Source organism: Typha angustifolia, chromosome 8, assembly GCF_048772165.1.
Source record: "Typha angustifolia cultivar Huaian chromosome 8, ASM4877216v1, whole genome shotgun sequence".
NCBI classification, from domain to species: Eukaryota; Viridiplantae; Streptophyta; class Magnoliopsida; order Poales; family Typhaceae; genus Typha; species Typha angustifolia.
The window spans coordinates 9,553,287-9,568,735 of record NC_133246.1 but is presented as its reverse complement, the minus strand read 5'-3'; the positions used below and the strand labels follow the sequence as shown (position 1 = coordinate 9,568,735).

The 15,449-nt window shown below is 41.2% G+C and overlaps 1 protein-coding gene across 1 annotated transcript; it reads left to right on the top strand.

Annotated features, from left to right (window-relative positions):
* Positions 1-250: 250 nt before the first annotated feature.
* On the top strand, positions 251-2,732 carry LOC140765575 (GTPase activating protein 1-like). The gene is made up of 3 exons (XM_073104723.1): positions 251-425; positions 984-1,079; positions 2,273-2,732. The coding sequence occupies exons 1-3, from the start codon at positions 312-314 to the stop codon at positions 2,561-2,563; spliced, it is 501 nt and encodes a 166-aa protein (XP_072960824.1). The 5' UTR covers positions 251-311; the 3' UTR covers positions 2,564-2,732.
* Positions 2,733-15,449: the final 12,717 nt, after the last annotated feature.

The window sequence follows — 15,449 nt, the reverse complement described above, 5'->3', positions numbered from 1 at the left end:
TTTTATAATTCAGAAAATTTATGTGTGGATAATAAAAAAAATTCAGGAGTTATAAGTAGAAAACTGCGATAGTTTTAGAAGACTAAGTATAATAGTTATCCTATAATAATATCAAGAGACAATACCTGCTGGGATAATCTCCCACCCAAGAATAATAGTTGACTAGCAGCACAACTAATACTCTATACAATTATACAATGAACAGAATTTATTAGTTGTACTCTCTATAGGGAAACGAGCAACAGAGAGAGAGAGAGAGAGAGAGAGAGAGAGAGAGAGAGAGAGAGAGAGAGAGAGAGAGAGAGAGAGCAATGGTGAAGCATTTGTTGGGCCTTCTGAAGGTGAAGGTGGTAAGAGGAGTCAACCTTGCCATCCGAGACGTAAGGAGCAGCGATCCCTATGTTGTTGTTCGAATGGGCAAACAGGTTTCTCTCTCTCTCTCTCTCTCTCTCTCTCTCTAATGTGTGCTAGCTTGCTACGATACGTATTTATTTGCTTATGAAATCGATTCATCTTTCTTGGTAAGTGGATTTACTTTCTGAGACATTAATTAGTAAGCCCGTAAGGTAGAAAATACCCAATTATATAGTTAGATGACTATCCTAGATCTGAGAGTTTGAAGCGAGATGTTGTTAGAAATCATTAACTAGATAAAATTGTTGTCTTGATGCTTCGCAATTAGGGAGATGTTGAAACCGAAGTCGTGCGGAATTTCATTAGAAAAGACAACAAATCAATGTTCTGATGATGATGGATATTCCTGCTTTAAATCCTATATGAAATCCTGTAAGCCTTCCACAGAATTCCACGAGAGTTAAATATGGGATAAGTAATAAAATTAAGGAACATTTAGCTGTTAATTTAATCCCTGTGGAGCTTCATTAATTTTGTCATTCTTCTATGATCCTGAGCTTTGACCATGTTTCATCCATCATGTTATCTACATGTCATCTAATAATGCTGAATTTGTACTTTTGCTGCAGAAGTTGAAGACTCGAATAATAAAGAAGAGTACCAATCCAGATTGGAATGAAGATTTAACTCTTTCTGTTGAAGACTCTGCCCTCCCTGTTCGGCTTGTATGTGTCTTTCTTACCAACTGTTGTAGTTAGTCATTCAAGATTATTAGTTGTTGTTTCGATCTATTGGTACTTAGACGTAGAAGCAATTTTTAATTGCAGTTTGATACACTCAGGTAGGATCTTATTTAATTAGTTAAATTTAGCTCTGTGCAGTTTCAGAAAAATATTTGTATAATATTCGACACATATCCAAATAATATCAAACCAGTTGAATAAGGTCGACAACCTCTAGATCTACAACTTTGATATTTATAACTTCTCCAGATTCGGAATATATCTATGATAAAACGAAAGCTTAATCCAAAAAGTATTCGGAGAAGATAATGAATACTGGTTTAGTTGATTTGTTAGGGTTTCATATTGTTTTAGGACTTGTTGGCTAGCCTCTATAAATATGTGGATGGCACTCAACTTTATATTGCTATTGGATTCTTGATTTCTTGTCTCCTATTTTCTCCCTAGACTCCTCCCTCTTCTCTTTTTACCATCCTTCCATCTCTACCATTGGCAAGGTTTCTCCTCGCTTCTAATCTCCCTCGACTGTTGAGCCACCTCTCTTTTTTGGGATCACGACTACTTCGTTCCCTTCGTTTACTTCTCTTAATCACTTCCACAATCCACTCTCCATACCCATCCATAACCCTAACATCCACTCCACCCGTCACCACCACTATCAGCCACGTTATTCCGTATTTTCGTCCCTGCTATAGTTCGAATCTGCGAAGGGTGTAAATACGAAAGTTATAGATTAGGAAGATACGGATCCAAACCAATTGATTTGTATCTTTTCTAACTACTAGAGAATATCTGACGAATATTTTCCCACGCAATTGGTTTGGATCTTTTCTAACTACTAGAGAATATCTGACGAATATTTTCCCACGGTTGCGCGAACTATTTCCTACAATAAATTCAGATCTTAAGGAATTATTTCGTAGCCGATCTTTTGATTCTAAATCCCATAAATTTAGTATCCGAGCTTTAACAAATTGGTATCAAAGCCTATCACAGTTGACCTTGCTTCAGGTTTGTTATATTATCTTTTATTAGTTACAAAATCAGCTGCATGTTAGCAATCTTAAAGTGAGATATAACGTAGCAACAAATCTAACAAATCTGAACATGATTATGTTGAACTCCATTATAACCTAATCAGTATCATCTTTCGCTGAAGTGACCTAAAATTTCAGGATGTTTATGACAAGGACATTTTCAGTTGTGATGATCATATGGGCACTGCAGAGTTTGATATCCGCCCGTTTCTGGAGACTGTAAAGAAGAATCCGCAAGGCATTCCTGACGGCATTGCTATTAAGAAGGTAATGCCAAATAGGCAAAATTGCCTGGCTGAGGAGAGTGCTATATACTGGTCCCAGGGAAAGGTCACTCAGGATCTAGCTCTTAGACTTAGAAATGTAGAATGTGGTGAAGTTGAACTGAAACTACAATGGGTCAGCATTCCTGGTGCTAAGGGTTTGTAAATTATATCCAGGAAAGAACAGTATTTGTATTGTTGTGCTGTTGTATATCTATGTGGGAACTAGAATAATTTGGATGTAGATGGACGTGCAATCAATGTTAACCTGTCTTTCATGTGGAAATGAAATAATATGTAGCCCAGGGTTAAACAGAATCCTGGTGGTATGAGAGAATAATGTTATAGTATATGTCATTACATAATTAAATTTATGAAAAAAATTCTCTCTTACTATTCTAATTTTCTCTAAAATAAAGGAAAAAGTTGATTTGATTCTAAGAAAAAAAATTTTAAATTGTCAAAGAAGCATATATGAATTAATTTATTATTTGTTGCCACATTATTAGATGCCTCCGTTTTGCTCCATCATGGTAAATACTTGGCCAGTATGTCCGACTCTTCCTTTATTAGAAGTCCCAAATCACGCACCACCACATCCTCTACTCATTGTAGTACTAGCTCTTGATGCTCTAGAAATAGCTGTCGTAGTCGAAGTAACTGGCCCACCAGCTAACAAAGGACATCGGATGTCTTAGCTTGTCGATAATAGTGATAGGTCACACCCTAAGCACCGAGACAATCATGGGATAAATGACCTCTCCAACCACAAGTATGGCAAGTCCTCTCCTCCAATGTAGGTGGTTGTGTAGGTCCGCCACTATTAGTGCTGCTTGAAACCTCGGTTGATAAGATGTTAATGGTCTACTCCAACTCAAACCACCTCCTCGTGAACACCTATCAAAGTGATCGGGATATTTGGTCGCTCACTCTTATCGTTGAGAGCGCTCCAATAAATCTACTCCAACTCAAACCATACCTACGTTCTCCACCAGCTCTACATAAGTTAGGTTTCTCATTATATTCATTAGGTTTCTTATTATATTCACTTGCTTACAAATCTTAATCTGAAGTGCCATCTTAAACTACTTAGCTCTAATGGCATCATCTAGTACAACTATAGGGCAAAACTAGAATAAGGTGTTACACCTCTCCTCATACGATGTCACTGTCATAGTTTCCTACTTCAATTGGATAAACTCCCGTATCAGCTCAAGTCATAGTGATGTTGGAAAATACTTCTAATTTAAGGTGCTTAAGAATGCCTTCCAAATGTACTCTCCTACAGAGCAATCTGGCATCAAACGCTTAGTGACCCTCCACCACTCTTTCCCTCATGGACAAGAAAGGTGGCAAAAGTCACATGCTGGTCCTCTGGGTGTAATGCCCTTGTCCAGCATGGGCACATGCATGCCTACACGCCCACAAAGAATGCGAGGCACACATGACAGGACGAGCGAGGCCCGTCACGCACAGATATACTCCTGTGCTCATATAATTATGACATCATAAAATAAAACCTGCTAACATATCCATGCTCATATAATTTATTAGCAAATAGGTCATACTATCAACCAAATAAACCTGTTAACATATGAATATCCAAGTCTATAACAATAATACTAGACAGCTACATAATCTAACGAGACCTACACAAGCATAACAAACCATCAAAAAATAACTTAAATCACTAAAACACGAGTACACTATAATCCAACCTGTATTATACAAATCATTGTCTAATACAATGAAGTACAAATATTAAAAAATATGGTACAACTTAATTTCTATATAAACTATCATTTATACCGCCTCGTATCTATAGCTTATCTTATCATTGTTCTAAATATCTTCTTAGGATATCTCAAATTACTATCACATACCACATATCTGAGAAGGTTAAAAAAAAAATAAAGAGAGTCATAAGCAAAAGGCTCAGTGAATAGACCGTATCCTGAATCAGTGATGCCAAACAAAGAGAAAATCATGTATTAGATAACAAGAATCACATGGGAGCATTATGTCATGAATGAGTATATGAATGTATCCTTAATATTATACAAATGAAATATAGATATCATGTCACAACTGATCAAAATATGTAATTCTTAACAATGTGTAAACAAATCTCTATATCATACCATTATCATAACTTTCTCTCAAATATGACACATATGATGCATGCCGACCGTGACCATGCAATTATATCAAAGGTAACTGTATATGATGCATATTAACTACTCGATAATCAAGTATATTAGGATAATTAAATCATATGCATTTCTCAACATCACAATCATCATCGATATCTCGATATAATATCATCATACTAGACCACTATGCATAGTCAATACCCGGTACCTAGTCTCAATATCATGCCAAAAGGCTCAGAGCATACTTTGCCACCTATAAGGAGTATCTTAAACCTAACCATACCTTGCCATCCTTTAAGGATATCAACATCCATCCAGACTGAACATCCTTCTAGCTGATAGAAATATGTGAGGATAACTCACCACAAATGCCTTGATGAACGACATGTGTCCGAATGTCTGCTACGCACATAGACTAACGACCTATGTCGAGCTATCAATTATCCACCAAACGTTTCCTAACCCTCATGCCTACTCGGGTATCCTCACACTTTCTATCAACTATCCTATCAATCAGATTTCATGCTTTCCTTCTAAATGACAGATCATATGCATTTTATTCAATACTATAACAAGTTATGCATATTAGAAATTTAGGTGGATGAGAAATCAAAAGACGTATAATGCGATGCAATCTCGAATCGTATATCTATCACATGCATACTTATGCTATTCTGTCACATGTATACTCATACTAAAGATCATCTTGACATGATGTCATAATAATATAATAATCTTCGATCATCTCTATATATCACCAGTATACTCATATCCTAGATTAGTCTAATCAAATGAATGATAAAATATTCTCAACTGAAATCATATCTAAATAATATCATATAATCATGCTAAAGGCCAAAATATGCATATACATAATTATGAATATATCATAATTTGAGAAAGCCGTCTAAAGGGTAAGACTACTCACATCTGATCAGAAGACACAAACCACAAATCCCTCATATCCGCCAACCAGGAGTCAACTCATCGCTAGCAAGGTCCACGAGGTTTCAAATAAGAGGTTCGGAGTCTGAAAATATTTAAGTAGTATGAAGTTAGTTGTTTATCCAATTAAAATCTGTTCGCGTAAAGTATGATGGTTTATTAGACTTTATGAATTAACTAGGTTTATATTATACATATGTAGTTATGATAACCTTAACATGCTAACACTATAATTTATATGCATTTACTTGAGACTCTACTTTCTAATTATCTATTATGCATACAATAATTATTCTCTTTTGATATAAAACATAAAAGGATCAAATATACAATAATAAAGTTTAAAAATAAAATTATATATACTATATTTAATTACAATTCAATTCGTTTACAACTACTACTTTTATTTAACTAATTACTAATTATAAATATAATAATCATTACCTATTAATAGAAAAATAATTATCAGAGGTTAGCATTTTATTTTATAGAAAATAATATATATAATAATAAGGTGCTAGAAATGCATTATATATATATACATGAACATTAATGAAACTTATATAGTTTGATTATTTTTAATAAAACTAAATATATTAATCTAATAATGATAATTAAGCTATAAATATCAAAATACTTATAAATATAATTAATTATATTTGTTCTACTTCTGCTTTATATTACTCAGTATATATATACACATCCTTAAACTAATTAATTAATCATTTAAATTTAATGTAAATGAAATAAATAATTTGAAAGAAAGAAAAAGAGAAGAGTCTCTCTCTATTACAATGCTAGGTTGAGCCCAACACTATCACTACTATAGTGTTGGGCTTGGCCCAGCATTGTAGCTAGCAGGAAAGAGAGAGAGAGAGAGAGAGAGGAGAACAAAGAGAGAGACGGAGGAAAGAAGAAGTAATAAGAAGAAGAAATAAGAAGAAGAAAAGAAGAGAATAGAAGGAGAAGGAAAGGGAGTGCGGACCCGGGCCAGCGGGGAGGGTACCAATCACTGCTGGCCAACCAACGGCTGGCCTCTTGCTGGTGGCTCAGCTCCGGTGAGCCCAAGCCTTGGGCAAGAAAGAGAGAGAGAGGGGGAGGGGGAGGAGCTCACGATGCTTACTGGAGGTAGCGATGGTGGGTTCCGACGGAGGCACATCCATGAGAGACAGAGAGTGATAGAGAGAGTAAGAGAGAGAAAGAAGAGAGAGAAAGAAAGGGGAGAGAAGAAAGAGAGAGATGTAGTGGGGGTGTTGGCGACTGCGATGGGGTTCGCCCTAGTCGTGTGTCATCTCGACGCCGGTTACTTCTAATCTCTCTCGACTGTCGAGTCCTCCCTCCTCCTTAGTATCTTGACCCACTTCTCCCCCCTCATCCTTATCCCTTCAACACCATTATCACCACCTTTATCACCATCATCACCATCTCCCATCATCTCCACCTTCACTACAATATTGCTTATTTCCGCACCAAGAGTAGTTAGAATCTACGAAGGGCATGATATCAAAAACGTAGATAAAAAAAATACAAAATGATCACCACTTTTTTTTTAATTTTTTGATTATAGAAAAATATTTTGAGAATATTTTCCTCTAATTGCGCGGACTACTTCCCTACATCCGAGCATGATTGGGAACGGATGCACGATCCATAACAAGTGGTATCAGAGCCACCGTTCCTCGGACACTAAACCAATAACCAGATCTATGGCGTCGAGACCCAATGAAGGCACCTCCGTTGAGGGAGAGGCCATAGATATTATCAGATTGGAGGCAAACCCAAACTCACTAGTCTGGACTATTCCAACAACATCTGCAATTAACTCAGATCTAATCAAGATGTTTGTGGACATAATGGAGATGCAACAAGCCATGCAAGCATCAAGGGAAGCAATGACTCAAGTCCTCTTGGGCACACCAAGGGGTACAGCGGCAACTGAGTTTCCTACTCGAGCTCGGACTACACCACCGATGGAACCACCTTTTCGCTAAGGGACATTGCCTCCACCATTCCATGCCATACTGGAGGAAATCATGACGACCTCATGGGTGGTCATGCTAGGGGGCCCTTGCTGCCTACGCCGCTCAAAATGTGCAACATACCACCGCCGGCTTTTCACCGCAATCGAGCACCAAATCCACCTCACCAAGATGACGATGACGAGTGGGCGGATTATGAAGAATTAGCGACCCCTTGATATCATCCTAGGGATGCTGGATTAAACCCAAGGGAAAGAAGGCCCAACCAACATGAAGAAGAAGAACACGACATCCATGCAAGGACTATTCGCTTCAACTTCCCACCCTTCAACGAAGTATATCTGCTCGATTGGGTTTATCGAGCAGAGTAATTCTTTCAGTACTAGGGAACACCTAATGCATAAAAGGTGTTGTTAGCATATTTTCATCTCAAAGACATCGCCATCTGATGGTACTAGGCCACGAATCGAGCTTAGCCCTATTGGACGTGGGAGGAGTTCACTGATGGTATTTGCGTCCGATTTGGACCCTCCAGTTATGAAGATTTCTAAGCAGCTCTCACTAAGCTAACCCAAAGGACTACAGTGGGAGCATATCAAGAGGAGTTCGTGCATGTTAGCAATCGAGTGTGGACTAGTCGGATTCCCAACTCAAAGCATGTTCATTAGTGGCCTTAGGTGGGACATCGAAGCCAAGGTGAAAGCAGTCAAACCAACTGCCCTTCTCGAAGCTTTCTCTACTGCCTAGGGGATTGAGGAGAAGCTAAGAGAGCTTCAGAACACATTAAGGAGTAGCTGGGCAGAATTGAAAGTGAATGATGTGACAGGTTACGGAACAATCCCTTCAAAATCTGGATTGATTGTAGGAAGCAATCCGCACAACTGAGAGAAAATATTCACCAAATATTCTCTTCTAGCTAAAAAATTATGAAACTAAGTTTCATCGATCCATTATTTCCTAATTTATGATTTTCATATTTATGCCCTTCTTAGATTTGAACTACAACTAAGATGAAAACATGATAGAGTGGGGATGATAGTGGTGGTGAAGGGTGGAGTTGATGTTAGGGTGATGGATAATAATAGAGATGAGGGTGGATGGTTGATGTAGTTTAGGAGATAAGAACGAAGGGGAAGAAGTGGTCGAGATCCTAAGGAGGAGCGAAGACTCGACAAATGAGGGAGATTAGAAGTTAAAAGAAACCTTGCCAATGGTAGAGGTGGCTGGTTAGTGAAGAGGGAGGAGGGAGATTAGGGTAGAGAGACTGGAGAGAGGATAGAAACCAATATTCCTTAAGCATAATAATTTTGGTTGCCATCCACACCTTTATAGAGACTAGCCAACAAGCCAAAATAATAATTATTAACCCTAGTTCTAGTGGACTCACGATGATCGCGTTCAAATGCGCTCGACCGCGTTCTCTGTGGATGCGAACTAATAAAGGTGTTCACACGCGGGCATTCGAACACGCCTGACAGCATTCGAACGCACTGTTCCCATTCTATGTTTTACGAACTAATGCAATAAGAAAAGACTCTAACAAGGTATAGCAACCCACCACGCTTCCCCCACCTTATCCTCAAGGTGTAAAGTCAGGGAAATACTCCAATATGTTCGTCTCCAACTCTTATGTCGCCTCGTTGGATGATTTGCTAACCCACTCGACTAAAACCTCCATCTCTAATTTGGTACCATGACGTCGTTGGCGCCTAGCAAGTATACGAACTAGCTCCACGATCTCTGTCTACTCCAATTGCTCCAGTAGAACTGATCCAACAACTTGATGATCACCAATCTGCTCCCTCAACAATGAAACATGAAAGACATGATGTACTTTCGACCCCTCAGGCAGCTCCAAATGATTGAATCAGACTGATACGCTCTAACACCCGAAACGGATTGAAGTAGTGATGTGTTAACATCTAGTTTTGTATCGAACGCAAGGTCACCTGTCAATATAGTTGCACCCTCATGAACACTTAACTACCAATGTCGAACTCCTGCTCTCAATGGCTGCGATCATAAACTTGCTTCATACGGTTTTGAGCAAGTTTAAGATGGGCACGCAACCTTCTCAATGTGACGTCTCTATCCATCAAAGCTAAATTCACCTCCGTATGATATTCAGATGCCACTAGGTCATAGGCCCGTAATGTTAGAGCCGTGTACCTATACACTACCTCGAATGGAGTCATGCCAATACTTCTGGCCTAGGCGGTATTGTAAGACCACTCCGCCCATAGTAAGAGCCCTAATCATCATCTCTGGATCTCTCCAACAAAGAGTAATTATTGCTCAATGCGTCGATGGACCACCTTAGTTTGGCCGTCCGTCTGTGGATGGTAGGCCGAACTGAAGTTCAATTGAGTCCCTTACAATCTAAAAAACTCCATCCGAAAGTCGCTCACAAATACATGATCATGATTTGAGATAATCATGCGTGGCATGCCATATAACCGAACAACATCTCTTACAAAAGTTTCAGCCACTGACTTGGCTAAAAATGGATGTGACAATACAGAAAAGTTCGTATATGATATATTTAGTTAGGATATTTTCTTATTGCATTAGTTGTTTATTTTCATTAAAATAAAATTTATGTAGGTTACGTTCTTTTGTGAACACCTGCATCAGGTTCGCAAATACAGAGAACGCATAATACGCGTTCGAACGTGGTTGGGCGCATTCGAACACCGCGTTCGAACACCTGCATCGCATTCACACATATAGAGAACCTGATGCGGTTGTAGTTCTTTCGTGTTTTTGTCCTAGTTGTAGTTTGAATCTATGAAATTGTAGATTAGGGAGATACAAATCTAATCCAATTAGTTTCATAATTTTCTGACTACCAAAAAATATTTGGTGAATATTTTCTAACAGTTATGCAGACTAATTCCTGTAATAAATCTATATCTTGAAGGAATCATTCCGTAGCCTATCGTTTGGTACCATAACCCACCAATTTGGTATCAGAGCCTATCTTTTGGTAGCGTAGAACCCATCAATTTGGTATCAGAGCCAGGCAAACCTCAGACCTCCATTAATGATTGAAACAAGGAAGATGACATCGATAAGGAGACCAATGGAGAACACACTGACAAGGGAAGACTCAACCCATGATAACCCTAACCGTGAGGCCGATTACTTTGGAGCGACCATGGCAGGACCGAGTCAACCAATGTTCATAGGTGTGAATATGGGCTTCATGGATAAACTTAGGAGCATGTTCTAAAAATTGCTACATAGAGTTGAAGCAATGCAAAAGGATCACAATGATTTAAAGGAATATGTCATGAATCGATCGGCTTCATCATCTCCTCGACGACGATCGGTGCCTCAAGAAGGACTAGCGGTAAGACCACACCGAACTGATAGCCCATAGGTCTAGGTGCGACATGTTAGTGTCAATGATCCCCTCTTACTTATGCCAACACATCATCCCCCACCTCCTATACAAAACCCAAGACCGGAGGTGGTGGAACTCGAAAGGCGTGCGACGTTGGTGAGCTTCGTTGATGAGGAGGATTGGCACTTTAAGGATGAGGTTCCCTTTGGAGATAGTCATGGACGTTCTCGAGGATTTAGAGAAGGAGATCAACATGCACAAAGGTTCAGACCTAAACCAAGGATCTTTCGCAAACCTGACAATGCTATTCGAGGGAGAACCGCTCGCTTGGACATTCCAAAATTCTAAGGCGGTGATCCAATAGATTGGGTGTTTCAAGTTAAACAATACTTTAATTGTCAAGGGACAGCGGAGGACGCAAAGGTCCAGATGGCAAGCTTTCACCTCCAAGGAACGGTATTGCATTGGTATCGATCGATTATTCGTGGTGGAGGATTTACCGGTTGGGCTGACTTTTGTAGGAAGATTACACACAGATTTGGGACAGCGGCATATGAAGATTTTGCTACCACATTAAGCAAGATGGTTCAAAGAACAACCGTATTAGAGTACCAAGCAGAATTTAAAAGAATTTGTAGTCGTTGTGAGCCACCTTAGCCTAAATCGATATTGATGAGGACATTTATTTCAAGGCTACGAAAGAAGATACAAGCGGATGTTCGTGCTGTTTGTCCTACCACTCTTGAGGAGGCCTTTAAGAAGTCCGTGAGGATAGAGAAAAAGCATAAGGCTCTTAAGATGGCAACAAAAACAAGTTGGGGCAACCGAGATGGGCGGTTTGCACCTAGAACACCAGCTAAAAATTCTACAAGTTCGAAGACAACGGCTGGTAGTACTAGACCACCACCACCTTTGATACCTTCTTCCAATGTTAGAGGAAGCATAAGACCTCCCGTTCAAACTCTCACACTTGCCCAGATGGAGGAACGAAGAGCGAATGGCCTTTGCTTTCGATACGATGAATGTTTCACCCCTAATCATCGGTGCTCCTAGTACGATCACGCCTTAGGCTATGGAGCTCTGATACCAAATTGATACGATCTCCCCTTAGGCTAAGGTTCGATCTCTTCCAATTTTCTGATCTGGACTAGATCTGGCACGGAAGTTTAAAATAAGATCCCAAAATATGCTGCTTTCGGATCGACGTGAAATTTTGATATGTTATAGTCTCAGACAAGAGATTTCCAACAAATTAAGTTTCAGGTGAATCGGATATGGGGATTTCGAGATATCGTGCGATTAGTGGATGAAGGTCAGGTGGTTTATTTTGGATCTGTGGATGGAGGCACGTGATCCTAGGTAATTGTAGTTGAAGGTGGACCGGCGTTAATTGGGTGGCACCGGTAAAAAGTGGTGGTGGAAGGGTTATGGTTGATGGAAGGGTAAGGGCAAGTGTTGGATAGATTGGAAGAAGGGGGAGGAGAGGGCCACCACTAAGGGACTAGGGTGATTGGTCGGTCGAGGGGGGTTAGAAGCGGCGTCGCCGGGGATTGAGAGAACGGGAGTGAAGAAGACGAAGGAGGCAAGGCAAAACTCAATCTCAATATTCAATAATCAATTCTCACTTTGGTTGCCATCCACATCCTTTTAAAGGATAACCAACAACTCAAAATTAACCCTAAAAATACAATTTTCATCGATCGCGTTCGAACTCGCCCGACCGCGTTCGAACGCGAGTTACAAAAAACTTATTTTAATGGAAATTAAACACTAAAACATGAAGTAAAAACATTCCTAAAGTGAATCCATGCTCGAGATGATGTCGGTGAAGTCCGAATCGTATCAATCCACCACGCTTCCACAACCTTGTCCTCAAGGTTTGAAATTTGGGAAGCGATCCATGATATCTGACTCTAGCTCCCATGTAGACTTGTCAGTAGGTTTGCCCAGCCACTCAATCAGCACTTCAGTCTCTAATCTAGACCCAGGGCGTCTTCTCCTACGGCCTAAGACTCGGACCGGTTCAGTGGGGCCATCTTCTTCCATTGGTTCGGGTAAGGCCGAACCCACCACATGGTTTGGCCCGATCTGGGCCTTCAATGCTGATACATGGAAGACCGAATGTAACCTGGTTCCTTTAGGTAGGTCCAACCGGTAAGCTATTGGACCGATTCGTTGTAGCACTCGATACGGACCGTAGTACTTGTAACCCAACTTTTGGTTCAAAATTGGCCTCAATGTGGATTGCCGATACGGTTGAGCTCGAACAAACACCAATTGATCCACCTCAAATTCTCGCTCACGTCGACCTTTGTCATGAGTTTGCTTCATGCGGTTTTGGGCTGTGGCTAGGTGAGTCTTGAGCCGTCTCAATGTTTCATCTCGATCAGCAAGCTCCAAGTCAAGCCCAGTCCTATCCGCCGCCGCGAGTCTATCGTACGCACGCAAGACAGGGGGAGTGCGCCCATAAACCGCCTCAAAGGGGGTCATGCTGATGCTAGAGTGATGAGCAGTATTGTATGACCACTCAGCCCATGGAAGGAATTTGACCCAATCCTTTGGTCGGTCCGCCACAAAGCATTACAAGTATTACTCCAGTCCGCGATTCACCACCTCAGTTTGGCCATCCGTCTCGGGGTGATAAGCTGAACTAAGGTTGATTTGAGTCCCTTGCAATCTAAAGAACTCGGACCAAAACTCACTGATAAATATGCGATCCTGGTCTGACACGATCGTCCTAGGCATCCCATGCAAGCGTGCCACTTCCCGAACAAAAAATTTCAGCAACCATTTTCGTTGAAAATGGGTGAGACAATGCTATGAAATGAGCATATTTGCTTAGTCTATCCACCACAACAAACACCACCGATTGTCCCCGAACCTCTGGCAGCCCCTCGATGAAGTCCATGGAGATATCATCCCAAATATGCTCCGGTATAGGTAGTGGTTACAGCAGCCCGCTAAGCTTGAGTGCCTCCGATTTGACTCGTTGGTAGATTTGACATTCACGCACATACTTCTTCACGTCCGTCTTCATCGCTGTCCATGTACAGTTTTGGGCCAACTGCTTGTAGGTACGTAATACCCCTTCATGACCTGCTATAGGAGTATCATGGAAGTGTGCTATCAATAGTCTTCGTAGCTCTTCATTCCGGGGTACCTTGATTCACCCGCACTCTAGTACTAACCCATCGCGCTCCTTATGCTCGGGGTGGCTTGAGGGGTTTTCTCTCAACTCCTCCATGAGTCGGACCAGCTCACTATCCTCTACACTGGCTCTCCGCAAATCTGAGAAGAAAGGAAAGGTGGGTGCCGAGAAAGAAGCGAGCTCCCTTGCATCCCTTTCATTTAGAAGTCCAAGCAGCGGTTTACTTCCATCCAGCAGCACTCTTTGGTCATTTCTCCAAAATGTCAATGTGAGGCTTGTAAAATCAAATGTCACGGGCCCCAAGCTTCGAAGCCATTGAGTCCCTAAAACAATGTTGGCACCTCGTAAGGCCAAAGGATAAAGGTCCAATGTGAAAGTTTGGCCTTGCACCTTCAATTCCACACCTCCACAAATAAAATTTGCTCGCAATGTGGTGCCATCTCCAATCGTCACATCGAACCCTTCCGTGGGTTCTGACTCGAGCCCAATCTTCCTAAGGAGCCTCTTGTCAATGAAGTTCTGGGTGGACCCGGTGTCAATTAAGATTCTCACTGTGATTTTCTTGACTACACCGTTCACCCACAAGGTCTTTGGCGCAGCTGTCCCTGAATAGGCGTGGAGGGAGATTTCGGCTATCATGTCCTCCACGGGTTGCTCCTCAGCTTCTTCTCCTTGATGTCCAGCCACATCTGCACTTTCAGCTTCAAACTCATCCTCAGCTTCTTCCAATCCATCGATTAGCATCACCAATCCCATCGGTTTAGCGCAGCGATGCACGGGTACAAACTTCTCATCTTGGGATGGCTTCAAGGGTGCTCGAAGAGGTACCACTGTAGCAGCAACTCTTGGTACTCCGGTGATGTTTCCTGCCGTTATGGTTGGTTGGGATTGATTGCGGCTTCCTTGGCTCGTCCAACTCTGTTTCAGGTGTATCTTTATGGCCCTATGTTTGTCTTCCATAAGCACTGCATCCTCGAAGGCCTCCTTTAAGGTTCTAGGCCTTAAAGCCCTCACATCGGCTTGTATGTCACCCTGCAGCTCGGAGATGAAGGTGCTGCGAAGTTGCTGATCCGTCCATGGTGGATGACATCGGCTACTAATTCTCTCAAATTCTTCTTGGTATGCCCCAACCGTAGTCTTTTGCACTGTTTTTGAGAGGAGAGCATCAAAGTCTTCATACCCCGATGCTCCAAATCACCATGTGATATCGACGCAAAATTCAGCCCAAGTTTCGATGGCCTCTATGGCATTGGCTGATCGAAACCAATGAAGCGCCGCATCCTCAAGGTGGAAGCTCGCAAGCGTCACCTTGTATTCTTTCGTCCTACCTTGGTATGTAAAGAATTACTCCGCCCTATACAACCAATCGATCGGATCGCCACCTTTGAACTTGGGGAATTCGAGACGCACGACTTGTCCACGAATGTCGTTGTCTCGTTCTGGATCATGTCCAAGTCCTTGTCTAATCGGGGGAGGATGCA